Source organism: Scyliorhinus canicula, chromosome 4 (genome assembly GCF_902713615.1).
Source record: "Scyliorhinus canicula chromosome 4, sScyCan1.1, whole genome shotgun sequence".
NCBI lineage: Eukaryota > Metazoa > Chordata > Chondrichthyes > Carcharhiniformes > Scyliorhinidae > Scyliorhinus > Scyliorhinus canicula.
Window position 1 is genome coordinate 129,721,985 of NC_052149.1, and position 17,907 is coordinate 129,739,891.

At 47.8% G+C, this 17,907-nt stretch overlaps 1 protein-coding gene across 1 annotated transcript in view; it reads right to left on the reverse strand.

Annotated features, from left to right (window-relative positions):
- LOC119964246 (probable voltage-dependent R-type calcium channel subunit alpha-1E) overlaps positions 1–17,907 on the reverse strand; it is a 1,062,240-nt gene that overhangs the window by 479,389 nt on the left and 564,944 nt on the right. The window contains exon 7 of the mRNA XM_038793526.1: positions 17,121–17,311. Coding sequence (XP_038649454.1) covers positions 17,121–17,311 — 191 coding nt within the window. The remainder of the gene's footprint in view (positions 1–17,120; positions 17,312–17,907) is intronic.

The following is a 17,907-nucleotide window of genomic DNA, read 5'->3' on the forward strand; positions in this document are numbered from 1 at the left end:
ATTGGGGACTTCCTGCTAAAGTCTCTGTTTTTTGGATGTGTATGCAAAGTCTCAGGGGTACGTTTTGGATAAGCTGGTGTGGGAAGTTTTGAAGAATCAGTGGAATGTCGAAGTTCCAGAAGAAAGATCAGGGAAGGAAGTCTGCTGTTGTGTGCTGAAGAGTGCTGTTGTGAGCCCAACAGGAGGGAAGATGACGAGTGCTGGTTCGTCGAGTGGGTCCACTACCATTTGATTGAAACTTTAAACAAGGTGATATCGGGGGAATTTGAACGGCTGTTCGTCAAACATTTAGAGGTGCACTGGAGCGAGAGGATGACTTTGCTCAAAGAGTGGGTGGAGGAGACACTTTCCCAATAAAGGCAGCTTTGACAAAGACGTTGATGGAGGTGTGGGAGCAAGGGGAAATGTTTCTTCCCCGCGTTAATTTATTTTATTGTACAGAAAGGTTTATTTTGTCTTTCTTTTAATTGGTCCTATGTACATTTCGCCGCCCTCTGGGTCGGCCTATGGTCCCTCTCCCTGGCCCTTCATCCCCTCCCCCCGTTGGCTTCAGCTGTGCTTTGCTTTGATTTTCGGCAGGGGGGGGGAGGTTACCGCCTCTTCTCTTCTTTTTGTTTTTTCTCCACCTTCCTTCCGTCCCCCTCACCTTCCTCCCATTTTTGTCTGGTTCGTCCAGTGGTGTTCGAGCTCTGTCCAATAACTGTCTGTATATTTTCCCACATAGACCCCCCCTCCTTGCTGCCTGTGCCTATCAGGTCCTCTAGTAGTGTGTTCTGTGGGGCCCCGGGGTACCCTACTGTCTTTTTGTGGAGGAAGTGTTTTATTTGGAGATGTCTCATTTCCTTCTCTTTTGGTAGTTTCCACTTCCTCGTCAGTTCTTACAGTGTAGCCAGTCTGTGCCCTACGTAAAAGTCCGCGACCATCAGTGTGCCCCTTCCCCGCCTCCATCTTTCGAAACTGGTATCTAGCATGGCTGGGGGGGAATCTGTGATTGCCGCAGATGGGGGCCATTTTAGTTAGCCCGAAGTGTTGTCTCAGCTGGGCCCAAGTTCTCAGCTTGGCCACTACCACTGGGCTTGTTGTGTATGTTGTTGCGGAGGATAGGAGTGCTGCTGAGTCCAGGGCTCAGAGGGTTGTTCCTTTACAGGAGGCCCACTCCATCTGTACCCAATCTGTGCCGGGTTCGTGTCCCCATCCTCTCACTCTTTCTGCCGTTGCTGCCCAGTGGTAGTATTGTAGGTTTGGTAAAGCCAAGCCCCCTTTGATTTTCCTTCTTTGCAGTGTTGGTTTGGAAATTCTGGGGTCCTTACCCCCCACAACACACACACACACACACACACATACAAACACCATGATTAGACTGTTTCCATTTTGGAAGAAGGCCTTGGAGATGAAGATGGGTATGGATCTAAACAGGAAAAGGAACCTCGGCAGTACGTTCATCTTGATCGTCTGCACTCTCCCTGCCAAGGAGAGTGGGAAAGAGCTCCACTTTTGTAGGTCCTTTTTTACTTCCATCACCAGACTAGTCAGGTTCCACTTGTGGATCTGTGTCCAGTCTCTGGCCATCTGGATCCCCAGGTAACGGACTCTGTTCTGAACCGTTTTAAATGGGAGCCCCACCAGCTCTGTCCCTCCCCTGTTTGGGTTCACTGGGAATGCCTCACTTTTGCCCAGGTTAAGTTTGTAGCCTGAAAAGGTTCCAAACTCCTTCAGGATCTGCAGTATTGCCTTCAGTCCCTCCTGTGGCTTTAAGACAGAGAGGAGCAGGTCATCTGCATAGAGTGAGACTCTGTGCTCTCTGTCTCCTCTCCGGATTCCCTTCCAGCATTTCACATCCCGCAGGGCTATCGCCAGGGGTTCGATCGCTAGCGCGAACAAGAGTGTGGACAGGGGGCAGCCCTGTCTCTGTAGCTGGACGTATTCAGAGCTGGTGGTAGTTCGAACACTCGCTTTGGGAGCGTTGTACAGGAGCCTCACCTCGTGACTAGCCCAAACCATTCCAGTACCTCGAGGAGGTACCATTCAACTCTATTGAAGGCCTTTTCTGTGTCCAGGGAGCCGATCACCTCTGGTGCTCTCTCCCGGGCGGGGGGAAGGGGGGGAGTCACTATTACATTCAGCAGCCGCCTGATGTTCGCTGTGAGCTGCCTACCCTTGACAAAGCCCGTTTGGTCCTCTGCGACCACTTCCGGTAAGCAGCCCTCCAGTCTTTTGTCAGGACCTTTGAGAGTATTTTCGTGTCCACATTCAGCAGTGAAATGGGTCTGTATGATCCACATTCCGTCGGATCTTTATCATTTTTGGGTATCAGTGAGATTGTGGCCTGCGCTAGCATGGGGGGCAGAGTGCCCTTGCCAGTGAGTCCTCAAACATGTCCCTTATGTGTGGGGCCAGGACTGGTGCAAATCTTTTGTAGAAGTCCGCCAGGAAACTGTCGGGTCCTGATGCCTTCCCCGCCTGCATGGAGATAATGCTCTCCATGATTTCTCCCAGACCTATTGGTGCTTCCAGTCTTCTGTCTTTCCCCACAACTGATAGTTCCGGTCCATCTAGGAACTGTTTCATCACCGTGACTCGTGGTGTGCATCAGAGGTCTGTGCTGGGACCACAACTTTTCACAATATACATTAATGATCTGGAAGAAGCAACTGAAGGAAGGCACTGTTGCTAAGTTTGCAGATGATACAAAGATCTGTAGAGGGACAGGTAATATTGAGGAAGCAAGGGAGCTGCAGAAGGATTTGGACAAGCTAGGAAAGTGGGCAATGAAGTGGCAAATGAAATACAATGTGGAAAAGTGTGCGGTTATGCACTTTGGAAGGAGGAATTTAGGCATACACTATTTTCTAAATGGGGAAATGCTTAGGAAATAAGAAGCGCAAAGGGACTTGGGAGTCTTTGTTCATGATTCTCTGAAGGTTAACGTGAAGGTTCAGTTGGCAGTTAGGAAAGCAAATGCAATGTTAGCATTCATGCCGAGAGGGCTGGTATACAAGACCAGGGATGTACGTCTAAGGCTATATAAGCCTCTGGTCAGACCCCATCAGGAGTATTGTGAGCAGTTTTGGGCCCTGTATCTAAGGAAGGATGTGCTGGCCTTGTAAAGGGTCCAGAGGAGGTTCACAAGCATGATCCCTGGAAATAAAGAACTTGTCGTTTGAGGACTCTGGGTCTGAACTCGTTGGAGTTTAGAAGGATGAGGAGGGAACTTATTGAAACTTACAGGATACTACGAGGCCTGGATAGAGTGGACGTGACGAGGATGTTTCCACTTGAAGGAGAAACTAGAACCAGAGGACACCATCTCGGACTAAAGAGATGATCCTTTAAAACAGTGATGAAGAGGAATTTCTTCAGCCAGAGGGATGATGAATCTGTGGAACTCTGCCGCAGAAGGCTGTCGAGGCCATATCATGGAGTATCCTTAAGACAGAGACAGATAGATTCTTGATTAATAAGGGGATCAGGGGTTATGGGGAGAAGGCAGGAGAATGGGGATGAGAAAATATCAGCCATGATTGAATGGCGGAGCAGACTTGATGGGCCGAGTGGCCTAATTCTGCTTTGCTGTCTTATGGTACCCATTGGGGGGCTTGGAGGTGTACAGTCCCCGGTAGAAGGTCTGAAATGCCCAGTTGACCTACTTACGTTCTGTTCCCAGTATCCCTCTGCCATCCTTTAACTACGCTATTTCCCTCGTGGCTGTCTGCATTCTCAGCTGGTGCGCCAATAGGCAGCCAGCCTTGTCTCCACGTTTGTAGGAGGTCCCCCGTGTCTGGTGGAGTTGGTTTACTGCTTTCCTGGTGGATATCAGGTTAAAGTCCATTTGCAGCTTCTTCCTCTCCACCAGCAGCTCTACGGTCGGAGCCTCGTTTCTGTCGTCTTCCAGAATGGAGTCCACTAGTCGCTGCCTGGCCACCCTCTCTTCCCTGTCTCTGCTTGCCTTGTAGGCTATGATCGCTCCTCTAATCACAGCCTTCAGTGCCTCCCAAAACGTAGAGAGTGAGACCTCCCCGTTTTGGTTGTTACTAACGTAATTGCCTATGGCCCGCAATGTTTTTTGGCAGAAGTCCTTGTCAGCCAGGAGGTCCGTGTCCAGCCTCCCTGTGGGGCGCTGGACACGGCATGTCTCCGCCTCACATCCATGTAATGTGGTCAGTCGGAGATGGCGATCGCGGAGTATTCCGCTCCCGTGATCCCTGGAAGCATTAATTTTCCCACTGCACAGAAGTCGATATGGGTGTAAACCTTGTGCACTTGCAAAAGTATGAGAATTCCTTTTCTCTTCGGTGCAGGAATCTCCATGGGTCCACCGCCCCCATCGGCTCCATAAAAGCCCCTATAGTTCCCTAGCCATGCCAGTCTTTTTCCCTGTTTTGGGATTGGATCAGTCGGTCAGTAGGTCCTGGACACAGTTAAAGTCGTCCCCCATAATCAGTCATTGTGTGTCGATGTTGGGGATTTCCGCCATGGTGTTCTTTATGAATTCTGTGTTGTCCCAGTTGGGAGCGTACACATTTACCAATATGACAAGTGCCCCTTCCAGGACATAGAACATAGAACATAGAGTGCAGAAGGAGACCATTCGGCCCATCGAGTCTGCACCGGCCCACTTAAGCCCTATCCCCGTAACCCAATAACCCCTCCAAACCTTTTTGGGGGCAATTTATCATGGCCAATCCACCTAACCTGCACGTCTTTGGACTGTGGGAGGAAACCGGTGCACCCAGAGGAAACCCACGCAGACACGGGGAGAACATGCAAACTCCACACAGTGGCCCAGCAGGGAATTGAACTTGGGACTCTGGCGCTGTGAAGCCACAGTGCCAATCACTTGTGCTACCATGCTGCTCATGACACTACTGACCATGACGTACCGTCCCCCTGGGTCCGTAACTGTCTTGGTTTCTGTAAACCTCGTCCCCTTGTTAATTAGTATTGCTACTCCCCTTGCCCTCGCCCCGTAATATGAATGGTATGTATGTCCCACCCAGTCCTTCCTTACTAGAAATCGGTCCTTCTCCCTGAGGTGTGTCCCTTGTCAGTAGATTATGTCTGCTTTTATGCTTCTTAGGTGGGCGAACACTCTGGATCTTTTCACTGGGCATTTAGTCCCCTTACAGTCCAGGTAGCAATCCTGGTGGGGGGTTTCTGACCCCCCCCCCCCCCCCCCCCCCCCCCCCGCGTGATGACCCATACTTGCCTGTTGAACGAGCCCCTGCACTCCGGGGTTTCCCTTTGTTAGGGGGCCGTCCAAAATGGCCACGGTCGCCGCTCTCACCATGAGGTCAGGCCCCAGCGCTCCGGGGTTTCTCTTTGTCCAGGGGGCACCCAACAAGGCTGCCAACTATGTGTACGCCACGTGGATGCACCCCTGCAATCCAGGGTCTCCCTTCGCTCTGAGGCCCTCCCGAGTGGCTGTTTGCGGCGCCATCTTGGCTCCTCGCCCTGGTCCGTGTCTGCCAATGCCTGTCTGTTCTGTTTCTCTACCTCAACCTTCCCTTTGCTTCTTTTTTGTTCTGTGCTCCCCCCCAACCCCTCTCCCCCCCTAGCCTCTGTCCCTCTTTCCCACCCCTGTGTTCTTCCCTCCCTTCTGTTCTGTCCCGTCTTTGTGCCAGGCGCTCCCTCACCCCTGAGAGGTGTGCTGCGGCCCTCCTTTCTTTCTGCCCTCCCGTGTTGGCCCTCTTCGCTAGTACGGTGGTTCCCCTCCCAGTCGTTGTCTGGCTCTGGCCCTGCTTTACCCTCCTCCTTCCACCCCCTATCTCGGCCTCCTGTCTGCATTCCTCACACTCGCTCCCCTTGTTCTGCTCCCGCTCATCACATTGAGAGAAGAGATGAGCCTGAAAACAAGGCCCGCAGAAAACAGAAAAGATATGCATACAGTTTGTGATATTATTGTCTCTGTTTGCGGTCTATCCTCTGCTCTTTGTTCTGGTTCTTTTTTCCGCCCCTGCAGCTTTTATTGTTGTTGCGGTTGTTCCTCCCCCAATTTGTTTGTCAAACTTGTCAGCCTCCGCAGGAGGGGGTTCAAATACAGTTCCTCTCCCTTGAATGTTACCTAGAATCTGGCCGGAAATAACATCCCAAATCTCACCCCGCTTTTGTAGAATGCTGCTTTTGCTCTGTAGAACTCGGCCCTCTTTTTTGCCAGGTCCACCTCAATATCTTGGTGCACCCTTATATTCTTCCCTTCCCACGTGCACAATTTCATCTGACGTTCCCGCCTTCGGATTTTTTCCCGATCCTGGAACCTGTGCAGCTTCACGATAATCGCTCTGGGCTGCTCCCCGGCTTTGCGCCAGGGTCGGAATGACCTGTTCATCCTGTCAATTTCTGGGAGGTTTGGAAAGCCCTCCCTCCCCACTAGCTTGCCCAGCATTTGGGCGATGTAGCCCATTGGGCGTCTGCCCTCTATTCCCTCTGGCAGGCCCACTATTCTGATGTTCTGCTGTCTGGACCTGTTTTCCTGGTCCTCCACTTTCCCTCTTAGGCTCCCCTGGGTCGTCACCAACCTTTCACCCTGGTTTCCAGAGCTACAATCCTGTTTCTCTGGTCCCAGGCGGCCTTCTCAAACTCCAAGACTGTTTTCTCCTGCGCCTGCAGCTTCCCTCCCAGGCCTTTGATGGTTCGCTGCATTTTGTTTGTCGCCTCCGACAGCACATCTTTCATCATCATGTGGAGCTCCGTCCTGATCACCTCCTTCATAGCGTTTAGCTCTCGATTCAGCATGCTTCTCCATTCTTCCCCCCGGCGGGGCGGGGGGGGGGGGGGGGGGCTGCTTTTCGCTTTCACAAAACCATGTTAAATCTACCTGACTGCATTATGATTTCCTAAATATCTGCTATGTCCTTAATAATGGATGCTAGAATTTTCCCAATTACATATGTCAGGCGAACTAGTCTACAATTTCCTGCTTGCTATCTCTCTTCCTTCTTGAACAGAGGTGCAATATTTGCAGTTTCCCAATCCATTAGGACCTTTCCAGAATCAAAGGACCTTTAGAAGATCAAAGCCAATGCATTTACTATCTCTCCTGCCACTTCTTTTAAGACCCTAGGCTGCAGGTCTTCAGATCCATGAGACTTGTCAGCATTTAGTCCTATTGGTCTTCCCATTACTTTTCTCTAATGATTGAGATTATTTTGCGTTCCTCCCTCACTTTCATCTCTTGATTTTCTATCATTCTTGGGCTGTTTTTTGTTTCTCCTGCTGTGAAGATGGATATATAATATTTGTTCAAAGTCTCAACAATTTACTTGTTTCTCATTAATAACTTCCCAGTCACATCCTCTGGGGGACCAAATGCTACTTGGGTTACTCTTTTACTTTTCACATATTTGTAACAGATTTCGCTTCCAATGTTCAACATTGTACATTTTGCAAAAACACAGAACATCCCCAACACAATAAACCCTCAACACAAGAAACGCCTCCCCCCTTAATAGTCGACGATAACCAGCTCTCCAAATGCAGAATGAACAAACCCCAACTCTTGTGGAACCCATCACTCGTCCCCTGAGGGAAAATTTCACCTTTTCCAAGGAAAGAACTCCATTAGGTCCCCCAGGCACCATGTTCTCTGTTCCTCACCATGTGGTTCTCAGTTTCTATCTGTGTAATTCTCAGTGTCTCTCTGTGTAATTCTGTGCCTCAGTGTACAGTTCTGTCTCTTGCCATGTGGGTTTTAGTCTCTCTGTTTGTATTTCTCAGTGTTTCATTGTGCAGTTCTCTGTCTCTCACCATGTAATTCTCAGTCTCTCTTTGTAATTCTGAAGACTTAAAAATGTTTTCAGTGGAACAGAAAAGATTATGTAATGATTTGAGAAGGTGTTTCAAATGATGAAGGATGGTGTAAGAGTTAGGGGTTTCGAGGTATAAAACCCTTTTAAGTAAAATGGGTGAGATTGCAATAAACTATTTGCAGCAATTTAAAAGGTTCTAAAAGGAGACAGGAATTAAACATCCAATATGGGATTGGGACAGAGGGCAGGAGAAAGCTCTTGAAACCAAGGGGAGCTGAGAGACTGTGGAATTCACTTCCAGGGTTAGTGATTGAGCAGGAACTATATCCATGTTTGATTGATTAGGCGCATGAGAAAGAATGAAATGAGAGTAGAACAGACACACGGAAATAAGATTACTGCTCCTGTAAAGGATAAACACAAACAAAGCTGGAAGTCTTGTTCCTATACTGTATTTCTAAACACAAAACCTGATGGGAATGTGAGTGGTGAGGAGGATGTTAAGACGCTTCAAGCTGATTTGGATGTTGGGTAGGATTACTGGGTTATGGGGATAGGGTGGAGGTGTGGGCTTAAGGAGGGTGCTCTTTCCAAGGGCCGGTGCAGACTCGATGGGCTGAATGGTCTCCTTCTGCACTATAAATTCTATGATTTGGACAAGTTAAGTTAGTGGACAAATACATGGCAGATTCAGTACAATGTAGATAAGTTATCCACTTGATCGGAGAAACAGAACAGTAGAGTAATATTTAACTGGTGATAGGGGACCTGGGTGTCCGAGCATACCCGTCACTGAGAGCAAGTATGCAGGTACAGTAAGCAGTTAGAAAGGCAAATGGCAGGAGGGCAACACGGTGGCGCAGTGGGTTAGCCCTGCTGCTTCACGGCGCCGAGGTCCCAGGTTCGATCCCTGCTCTGGATCACTGTCCATGTGGAGTTTGCACATTCTCCCCGTGTCTGCGTGGGTTTCGCCCCCACAACCCAAAAGATGTGTAGTCTAGGTGGAATGGCCATGCTAAATTGCCCCTTAATTGGAAAAAAAAGAATTGGGTACTCTAAATTTATTTTAAAAAAGAAAGGCAAATGGTATCTTGGCCTTCATTGAGTACAGGAGCAAGGATGTCTTAGTGCAACTGTACAAGATCCTAGTCTGACCACATCTGGAATATTGTGTGCAGCTTTGGTCTCCTTATCTAAGAAAGGTATAGTTGCCATTGAGGTTCAGTAAAGGTTCACCGGCTGATTCCTACGATTGTAGGGATGAGGAGAGATTGGTTCAACTGGGCTGGGTACTGGTATGGAGAGAGCAGGGGAGTATGGTGTTGAGTTAGAGGGTCAGCAATGATCATATTGTTTTTTTAAATAAATTTAGAGAACCCAATTATTTTTTTCCAATTCAGGGGCAATTTAGCGTGGCCAATTCACTTATCCTGCACACCTTTGGGTAGTGGAGATAAGACTCAATCAGACACGGGGAGAATGTCCAAACTCCACATGCACAGTGGCCCGGGGCCGGGATTGAACCCAGATCCTCGGCACCATGAGGCAACAATGCTAACCACTGTGCTGATTTGCTACCCAGCCATGATCATATAAAATGGCCGAGCAGGCTCAAAGGGCTGAATGGCATACTCCTGCATGCTTCTATTTTCTTGTTGCCAAACCCAAATGGCAACACAAAAACTTCAGCAGAAGTATCTAAAGTGATTTCATTTTGCCGTAGTTTCATTTTCTTGTTTGTTTTCTCACTGCCAGTTATAATTGGCAGTTTTCATTGGTGCCGAGGTGCCGTTTGATCCCTCCCATATCTCTTTAGATTGACTTGTTAATGTCTTACCAAATTGGTCAGTCAAGTGAAGGAGCAATGGTATGCTTAATATACTGAGAGACAATTTGCATGGACGAACCCTGAATCCCCTTGTGTATAGAAGATGAAGGGGCAATAAAATCGAGGAGGTTAAGATGATTAAAGGAATTCACAGTGTAGATCGAGAGAAACTATGGGCGCGGTCTACTTAAGCGTACTTACCCGTGATCTATTGGCCACCCCAGTGAGGCCTCAGCCGGGCGCCGTTTAATACCAGCCAGCCAAATGTGGACCAGGCAGAACGGCACCCAGGAGGTCTCCCAGGCCATCGGGGGCCTCTGGGTAGCCAGAGATAGAACATAGAACAGTACAGCACAGTATAGGCACTTCAGCCCACGATGTTGTGCCGACCATTTATCCTAATCTAAGATCAACCTAACCTAACCCTTCAATTTACTGCTGTCCATGTGCCTGTCTAAGAGTCGCTTAAATGTCCCCACTGACTCTGACTCCACCACCTCTGCTGGCAGTGCATTCCACACACCCACCGCTCTTTGTGAAAGGAACCTACCTCTGATATCTCCCCTACACCTTCCTCCAATCACCTTAAAATTATGTCCCCTCATGACAGCCATTTCCACCCTGTGGAAAGGTCTCTGGCTATCCACTCTATCCATGCCTCTCATCACCTTGTACAACTCTATCAAGTCACCTCTCTGCCTTCTTCGCTCCAGTTAGAAAAGCCCTAACTCCCTCAACCTTTCTTCATAAGACATGCCCTCCAGTCCAGGCAGAATCCTGGTAAATCTCCTCTGTAGCCTCTCCAAAGCATCCACATCCTTCCTATAATGAGGCGACCAGAACTGGACACAATATTCCAAGTGTAGTCTAACTAGAGTTTTATAAAGCTGCAGCAAAACCTCACGGCTCTTAAACTCAATCCCCTTGTTAATGAAAGCCAACACACCACACACCTTCTTAACAACCCTATCAACCTGCGTGGCAAATTTGATAGTGCAGGCTAGGCCCTCCCCCCCGGAAAACAGGCACCATGGCACTGTCTGTTTGTGGCACTGCAAAGCCAGCAGGAGCACTCCCAGGGAGTCCAGATGTCAGGGAGACACTGCCAAGAGTGAGGGCCTGAGGGAGGCCATACCCAGGACAGGAGGGTGGGGGAATGAAGATGGGGTTGGGGGTTAGGGCAGGTAAGTAGGTTGGGGTCCTGGAAGAGTGAGCCCACAGGGACTCCATAGTGGGGTGTCCTCACTTGGGGGGGAGGGGTAATGCCAATGTGTGTGGGGGTGACATTGTCTGTGCGTGGGGGTGTGGGAGACCCTCAAGTTGACTTAAAGATCGGGACACCTTTTCAAAATGGTGCCCGATCTCTGAGGAGCCGGTCTGGCCAGTGAGTTCAGCTCCGCAATGATGAAAATAATTCTAAGTGTGGGCTAAATCGGTCAGAAACTCTGCAGGGTCCAGAAAAATGACTAATTGTGGTTAGATAACAGTGGGGAATTCGCTGACAGAACCGGCAAGGAACTCCCAACAAAACCCACCACAAATGAAGAAACTTGTCCGTTAGATCATGCCCTATATCTTCCAATGGGAAATGCAGAACAAAGACCATTGAGTCTGCTCCGCCATTCAATCATGGCTGATATTTTCTCATCCCCATTCTCCTGCCTTCTTCCCATAACCCCTGATCCCCTTATTCATCAAGAATCTATCCATCTCTGTCTTAAAGACACTCAGATCATGTTTTCGGGATCCTTAAGGGGGAGGGGGAGCAGCCCCAAGTTGTGGTCCACATAGGTGCCAACGACATAGGTAGGAAAAGGGATAGGGATGTAAGGCAGGAATTCAGGGAGCTAGGGTGGAAACTTAGAGCTAGAACAAACAGAGTTATTATCTCTGTGTTGTTACCCGTGCCACGTGCTAGCGAGTCGAGAAATAGGGAGAGAGAGCAGTTGAACACGTGGCTGCAGGGATGGTGCAGGAGGGAGGGTTTCAGATTCCTGGACAATTGGGGCTCATTCTGGGGTAGGTGGGACCTCTACAAACGGGATGGTCTACACCTGGACCAGAGGGGTACTAATATCCTCGGGGGGAGGTTTGCTAATGCTCTTCGGGAGGGTTTAAACTAGTTCAGCAGGGGATTGGGAACCTGAATTGTAGCTCCAGTACACAAGAAGCTGAGAGTAGTGAGGTCATGAGTAAGGTTTCAAAGTTGCACGAGTGTACCGGCAGGAAGGAAGGTGGTCTAAAGTGCGTCTACTTCAATGCCAGGAGCATCTGGAATAAGGTGGGTGAGCTTGCGGCATGGGTTAGTACCTGGGACTTCGATGTTGTGGCCATTTCGGAGATGTGGATAGAGCAGGGTGAGGAATGGTTGTTGCAGGTGCCGGGGTTTACATATTTCAGTAAGTTCAGGGAAGGTGGTAAGAGAGGGGGAGGGGTGGCATTGATAGTCAAGGACAGTATTACGGTGGCTGAGAGGACATTTGATGAGGACTCGAATACTGAGGTAGTATGGGCTGAGTTAAGAAACAGGAAAGGAGAGGTCACCCTGTTAGGGGCTTTCTATAGGCCTCCGAAAAGTTCCAGAGATGTAGAGGAAAGGATTGCAAAGATGATTCTGGATAGGAGCGAAAATAACAGGGTAGTTGTTATGGGGGACTTTAACTTTCCAAATATTGACTGGAAACACTATAGTTCGAGTACTTTAGATGGATCCGTTTTTGTCCAATGTGTGCAGGAGGGTTTCCTGATGCAGTACGTAGATAGGCCAACAAGAGGCGAGGCCATATTGGATTTGGTACTGGGTAATGAACCAGGACAGGTGTTAGATTTGGAGGTAGGTGAGCATTTTGGTGATAGTGACCACAATTCGATTACAATGCAACAGTAGTGGACTTGCCAACACTAAACGCATTCAAATGGTCATTGGATAGGCATATGGACGATAAGGGAATAGTGTAGAGGGACTTTAGAGGGGTTTCACAGGACGGCGCAACATCGTGGGCCGAAGGGCCTGTACTGCGCTGTAATGTTCTATGTTCTATGTTCAGTGATTTGGCCTCCACAGCCTTCTGCAGCAAAGAGTTCCACAGATTCCGTAGGCAGCATGGTAGCATTGTGGATAGCACAATTGCTTCACAGCTCCAGGGTCCCAGGTTCGATTCCGGCTTGGGTCACTGTCTGTGCGGAGTCTGCACACCCTCCCTGTGTGTGCGTGGGTTTCCTCCGGGTGCTCCTGTTTCCTCCCACAGTCCAAAGATGTGCAGGTTAGGTGGATTGGCTTTGATAAATTACCCTTAGTGTCCAAAATTGCCCTTCTTGTTGGGTGGGGTTACTGGGTTATGGGGATAGGGTGGAGGTGTTGCCCTTGGGTAGGGTGCTCTTTCCAAGAGCCGGTGCAGACTCGATGGGCCGAATGGCCTCCTTCTGCACTGTAAATTCTATGATCTACCTCTGCCTGAAGAAATTCCTCCTCATCTCTGTTTTAAAGGATCATCTCTTTAGTCTGAAATGGTATCCTCTGATTCTAGTTTTTCCTACAAGTAGAAACATCCTCTCCATGTCCACTCTATCCAGGCCTCGCAGTATCCTGTAAGTTTCAATAAGATCCCTCCTCATCCTTCTAAACTCCAACCAGTACAGACCAGAGTCCTCAACTGTTCCTCATATGACAAGTTCTTCATTCCAGGGATCATTCTTGTGAACCTCCTCTGGAACCTTTCCAAGGCCAGCACATCCTTCCTTAGATACAGGGACCAAAACAGCTCACAATACTCCTAATGGGGTCTTACCAGAGCCTTATACAGCCTCAGAAGTACATCCCTGGTCTTGTATTCTAGCGCTCTTGACATGAATGCTAACATTGCATTTGCCTTCTTAACTACCGACTGAACCTGCACACTAACCTTAAGAGAATCGTGAACAAGGACTCCCAAGTCCCTTTGCGCTTCTGATTTCCTAAGTATTTCCCCATTTAGGAAATAGTGTATGCCTAAATTCCTCCTTCCAAAATGCATAACCTCACACTTTTCCACATTGTATTTCATTTGCCACTTCATTGCCCACTCTCCGAGCTTGTCCAAATCCTTCAGCAGCCCCCTTGCTTCCTCAATACTACCTGTCCCTCTACAGATCTTTGTATCATCTGCAAACTTAGCAACAGTGCCTTCAGTTCCTTCTTCCAGATCATTAATGTATATTGTGAAAAGTTATGATCCCAGCACAGACCCCTAAGGCACACCACTAATCACCGGCTGCCATCCTGAAAAGAATCCCTTTATTCCCACTCTCTGCCTTCTGTAGTCAGCCAATCCTCTATCCATGCCAGGATCTTACCCTTAACACCATGGGCTGTTAACTTATTTAACAGTCTCCCATGCGGCACCTTGTCAAAGGCCTTCTGGAAATCTAAATAAATCATGTCCACTGGTTCTCATTTGCCTAACTTCCTTGTTACCTCCTCAAAGAACTCTAACAAATTTGTCAGACATGACCTCCCTTTGACAAAGCCATGCTGACTCAGTCCTATTTTACCATGCACTTCCAAGTACTTTGCGATCTCATCTTTAATAACAGACTCTAAAATCTTACCAATAACCAAAGTCAGGCTAACCGGCCTATAATTTCCCGTCTTCTGCCTCCCTCCCTTCTTAAATAGTGGTGGTACATTAGCCACTTTCCAGTCCTCTGGGACCCTTCAGTGATTACTGAAAGATCACTGCCAATGCCTCCACAATTTCCTCAGCTATCTCTTTTAGGACGCTGGGGTGCAGTCCATCCGGTCCAGGTGACTTATCCAACTTCAGTACTTTCAGTTTCCCGAGAACCTTTTCCTTAGTGACAGCCACTGCACTCACCTCTGCTCCCTGGAGCTCTGGCATCCCACTGGTGTCTTCCACCGTGAAGACTGATGCAAAGTAACTATTTAGTTCATATGCCATTTCTTTGTTTCTTATTATTACTTCTCCAGCCACGTTTCCCAGTGGTCCAATGTCTATTTTTGCCTCTCTTACCTTTTGTATATCGAACAAAACTCTTCCTATCTTCTTTTATATTACTAGCTAACTTCACTCATATTTCATCTTCTCTGCCATTATTGCTTTTTTAGTTGTCCTCTACTCGCTTTTAAATGATTCCCAATCCTCTGGCTTCCCACTAATCCTCGCCACTTTGTATGCTTTTTCTTTTGCTTTTATGCTGTCCTTGACTTCCCTCGTCAACCATGGGTGCCTTGTCCTGCCCTTAGCATGTTTCCTCCTCCTTGGGATGAATTTCTGCTGTCCCTCCCGAATAACCCCCAAAAACTCCTGTCATTGCTGTTCCACTGTCTAAAGGGACATGATCTTAAAATTGGAGCTAGGGAATTCAGAGGTGATATCAGTAAGCATTTCTTTCCACGAGTAGTGGAAATCAGGGAGTTAAGATATCAGTAACTCGGAATCTAATTGAATGGCCATGGTCTCTCCCAGAATAATGTTCCACAGGGCGAATGGCTATCTAGAGAGATATTACCAATGTCACAAAACAGAGGATACCAAAGTAAAGCTCTCAGTTCCGTTGGCTTATTGGCTGCAAGTTACCATGGTTACCTGAACAGCCTCTCAATTTGCTCACTCCATTTGCTGCAGGTTACCAGGGGAACCTGGAGCCAGCACCTCTTATGCTGCTTCATTGGCCACAGGTTGCTCAGGGCACCCAGAGGTGAAAAAATAATCCCTCAATTCTTTGTGCAGTTTTAGATGATAATTCAATCTGTTTGGAACTAGTTAAGAGAGCAGCAGTCATCACTTTAAGATATTCTCCTCACACGTTAGGCGAGAGACAATTGTTTGGGAGAGTTCAGTGATACTCTGTACGATGTGAAAAGTGGAGTTAGCTAAACAGAAAAGAATGAAATGCTAAAAATTCTGATTGCAAACACAAATAGTGATGCAGTCAAAATGAAGATGTTTGGTTCTTGTGTACATGTAGATTTTACAACTTGTGTTGATGAGGTTAAACTAGCTGAAAGGAGAAAAAAAAACATAAGGTGAGATGGATCAAATTCCAAAGTGAGGGATCAAATGTTATTTCAATGAGCAGTCACTGGTGTTAAATGCTCGGTCGATAGGCTGGCAGACTTCATAGACACTCAAAACCTGACGTGTGGCAGTAATCAGCTGCCCGAGTGAGATGTAGATGTGTAAATATAATGTGAATGACACATTTGGCCAGAATTAAGAAACAAGAGTTAGCAATTAGATAAATTAACAGCATTACTGCAGGATCACAGCTTCAGTTTGTATGATCAGGCAAGATTTTCTAGATGGACATTTTAGGTTAGTGAGGCCATGGGGGGGAGGGGGGGCCTGCGAGGGGGCGACAGTGAGTAGGGACATCATTACGAAAACAACCCTTAATCAATGGGCACAACTTGGAAAATGAAAAGTGCCCTGTTAAACAACTTCATTATATTAACACACTGCAGCTACCACCCTGAATGTTCTGCAGAGGTGTTCAACTAGTCATGTCAATCATCCAGATACTAACAAACTTCGTCAGTTTATTGCTCCATCATTTACTCTGTCTTATATTCATCCAGAAAACAGAATAAAGGTGAATTTAAATAGCACCTTCCACCACCTCACATCTTCCCAAAGAGTATCAAAACCAATACAGCACACAAGTGTCTGTCACAACTATGTAATATTAACTTGTACACACAGTAAGCACCCACAATGCAATACTGATCAGATGATCTGTTTGAGTGATGTTGGTTCAGAGAAAATTATTGGCCAGGACAATGGGCAGAACTCTCCTGCTGTTCTTTGAAATTATGTCGTGGCAGCACGTTAACAGATAATTGAAAAGCAGACAGTGCAACACACCCTCAGTATTGACCCTGCAACAGTGCAGCACACCCTCAGTACTGGCCCTCTGAGAGTGTGGCACTCCCTCAGTACTGGCCCTTTGACAATGCGACAATCCATCAGTACTGGAAAGCAAGTGCCGTTAAGGAACCCCTATGCAGTGCAGGGAACTGGAAAGGGATTTGTACCTGTCAGATTGAGCAAATTGAAAGTCTGATATTTGTTTTGTGTCAACCTGACAAATGAGTTGAGAAAATGAGGTGCCAATATTCTGAGGTAGCCGGTTGACACCTGGGGCGAATGGGTTGGGGTTGGTGGGGAAAGTTAGCTGCTGACTCTCAGGCAGTGGTCATGAGAACAGGATATGGAACCATTGAATGATAGAGCACAGAAAGAGGCCAATTGGACAATTGTGCCTGCACTGGCACCGAGAGATAGTTCTACTTTCCTGTCCTGTATTTCTTTTCCCCTTTGTGCTTGTCCATTCCCATTTGAAAGGTAGAACTGAACCTGCTTCAGCTAGCACACTGCAGATCAGAACAACTTCATTCTGCTCCCTTCAATCTGTGTGTCCCCCTGGTTACTCACCCTCGCCCGCCCCGCCCATCATTGGAAAGATTTTCTCCTTATTTTACTCTCTCAAAACCTTTCCTGCTTTTGAACACCTCCATTTACTCTCCCCTCAGTTTGTCACAAACTTACATTGTATAGGATTGTGGTCCATCCCTCCATGGTGATGCACTGGAAGACGGTGAGGAGTGCGAACAGAATGTTGTCGAACTGGGTGATGCCAGCGTTGGGTCCGATCCAGTACTGACACACTGTGCCGTTTGGACAGCGTCGAGCCGGTTCCCGAGTGCCGCAGGGGAATTGTAACTCCAGTGGTTCTGCAGCTGTCAGGGTGAATCGCAAAGACAAGAGGTTCATAATGAGCATTTTTCATGGCTAATATTTCTATCGTGCCATTCATAACCTTAGGGTGCCTCAAAAAGTTTTTACACCCAATGTAATACTTTGAAATGTAGTGACTGCTGCACTGTCACAAAGGAGGCAACCAATTAAATCACAGCAAAATCCCACAAACAAAAGTCCGATGACTACATGATCCTCGATTTGATGCTGGTACAGAGTAGCTCTGGGCGTTATGAAAAATAGCCTTGTCCTTCCTCAGGATAACTATGGTAGCCACTCCATCCACTCAAAAGAGCAGACAAGACCTTGGCTGAACATCTCAACCGATATCCAACACCTCCGCCAGTGCAGCGCTCCCTCAGAACTGCACTGGGAGCATCAGCTTGCATGACATGTTCAAATCACCAGAGTACAAGGTCTGCTAACCACCGAATGGGTTCATTGACGATTAGGCATACAGATTGCTTATTTAAAACCATTCAAATTCTTCTGAGGCGGCAGGCATTTGGCAGGAAGGAAACATTTCACGGTGTGTCCCCAGTTAGCCACACACTTCCCTGTGGTGATTTGCCTGTGA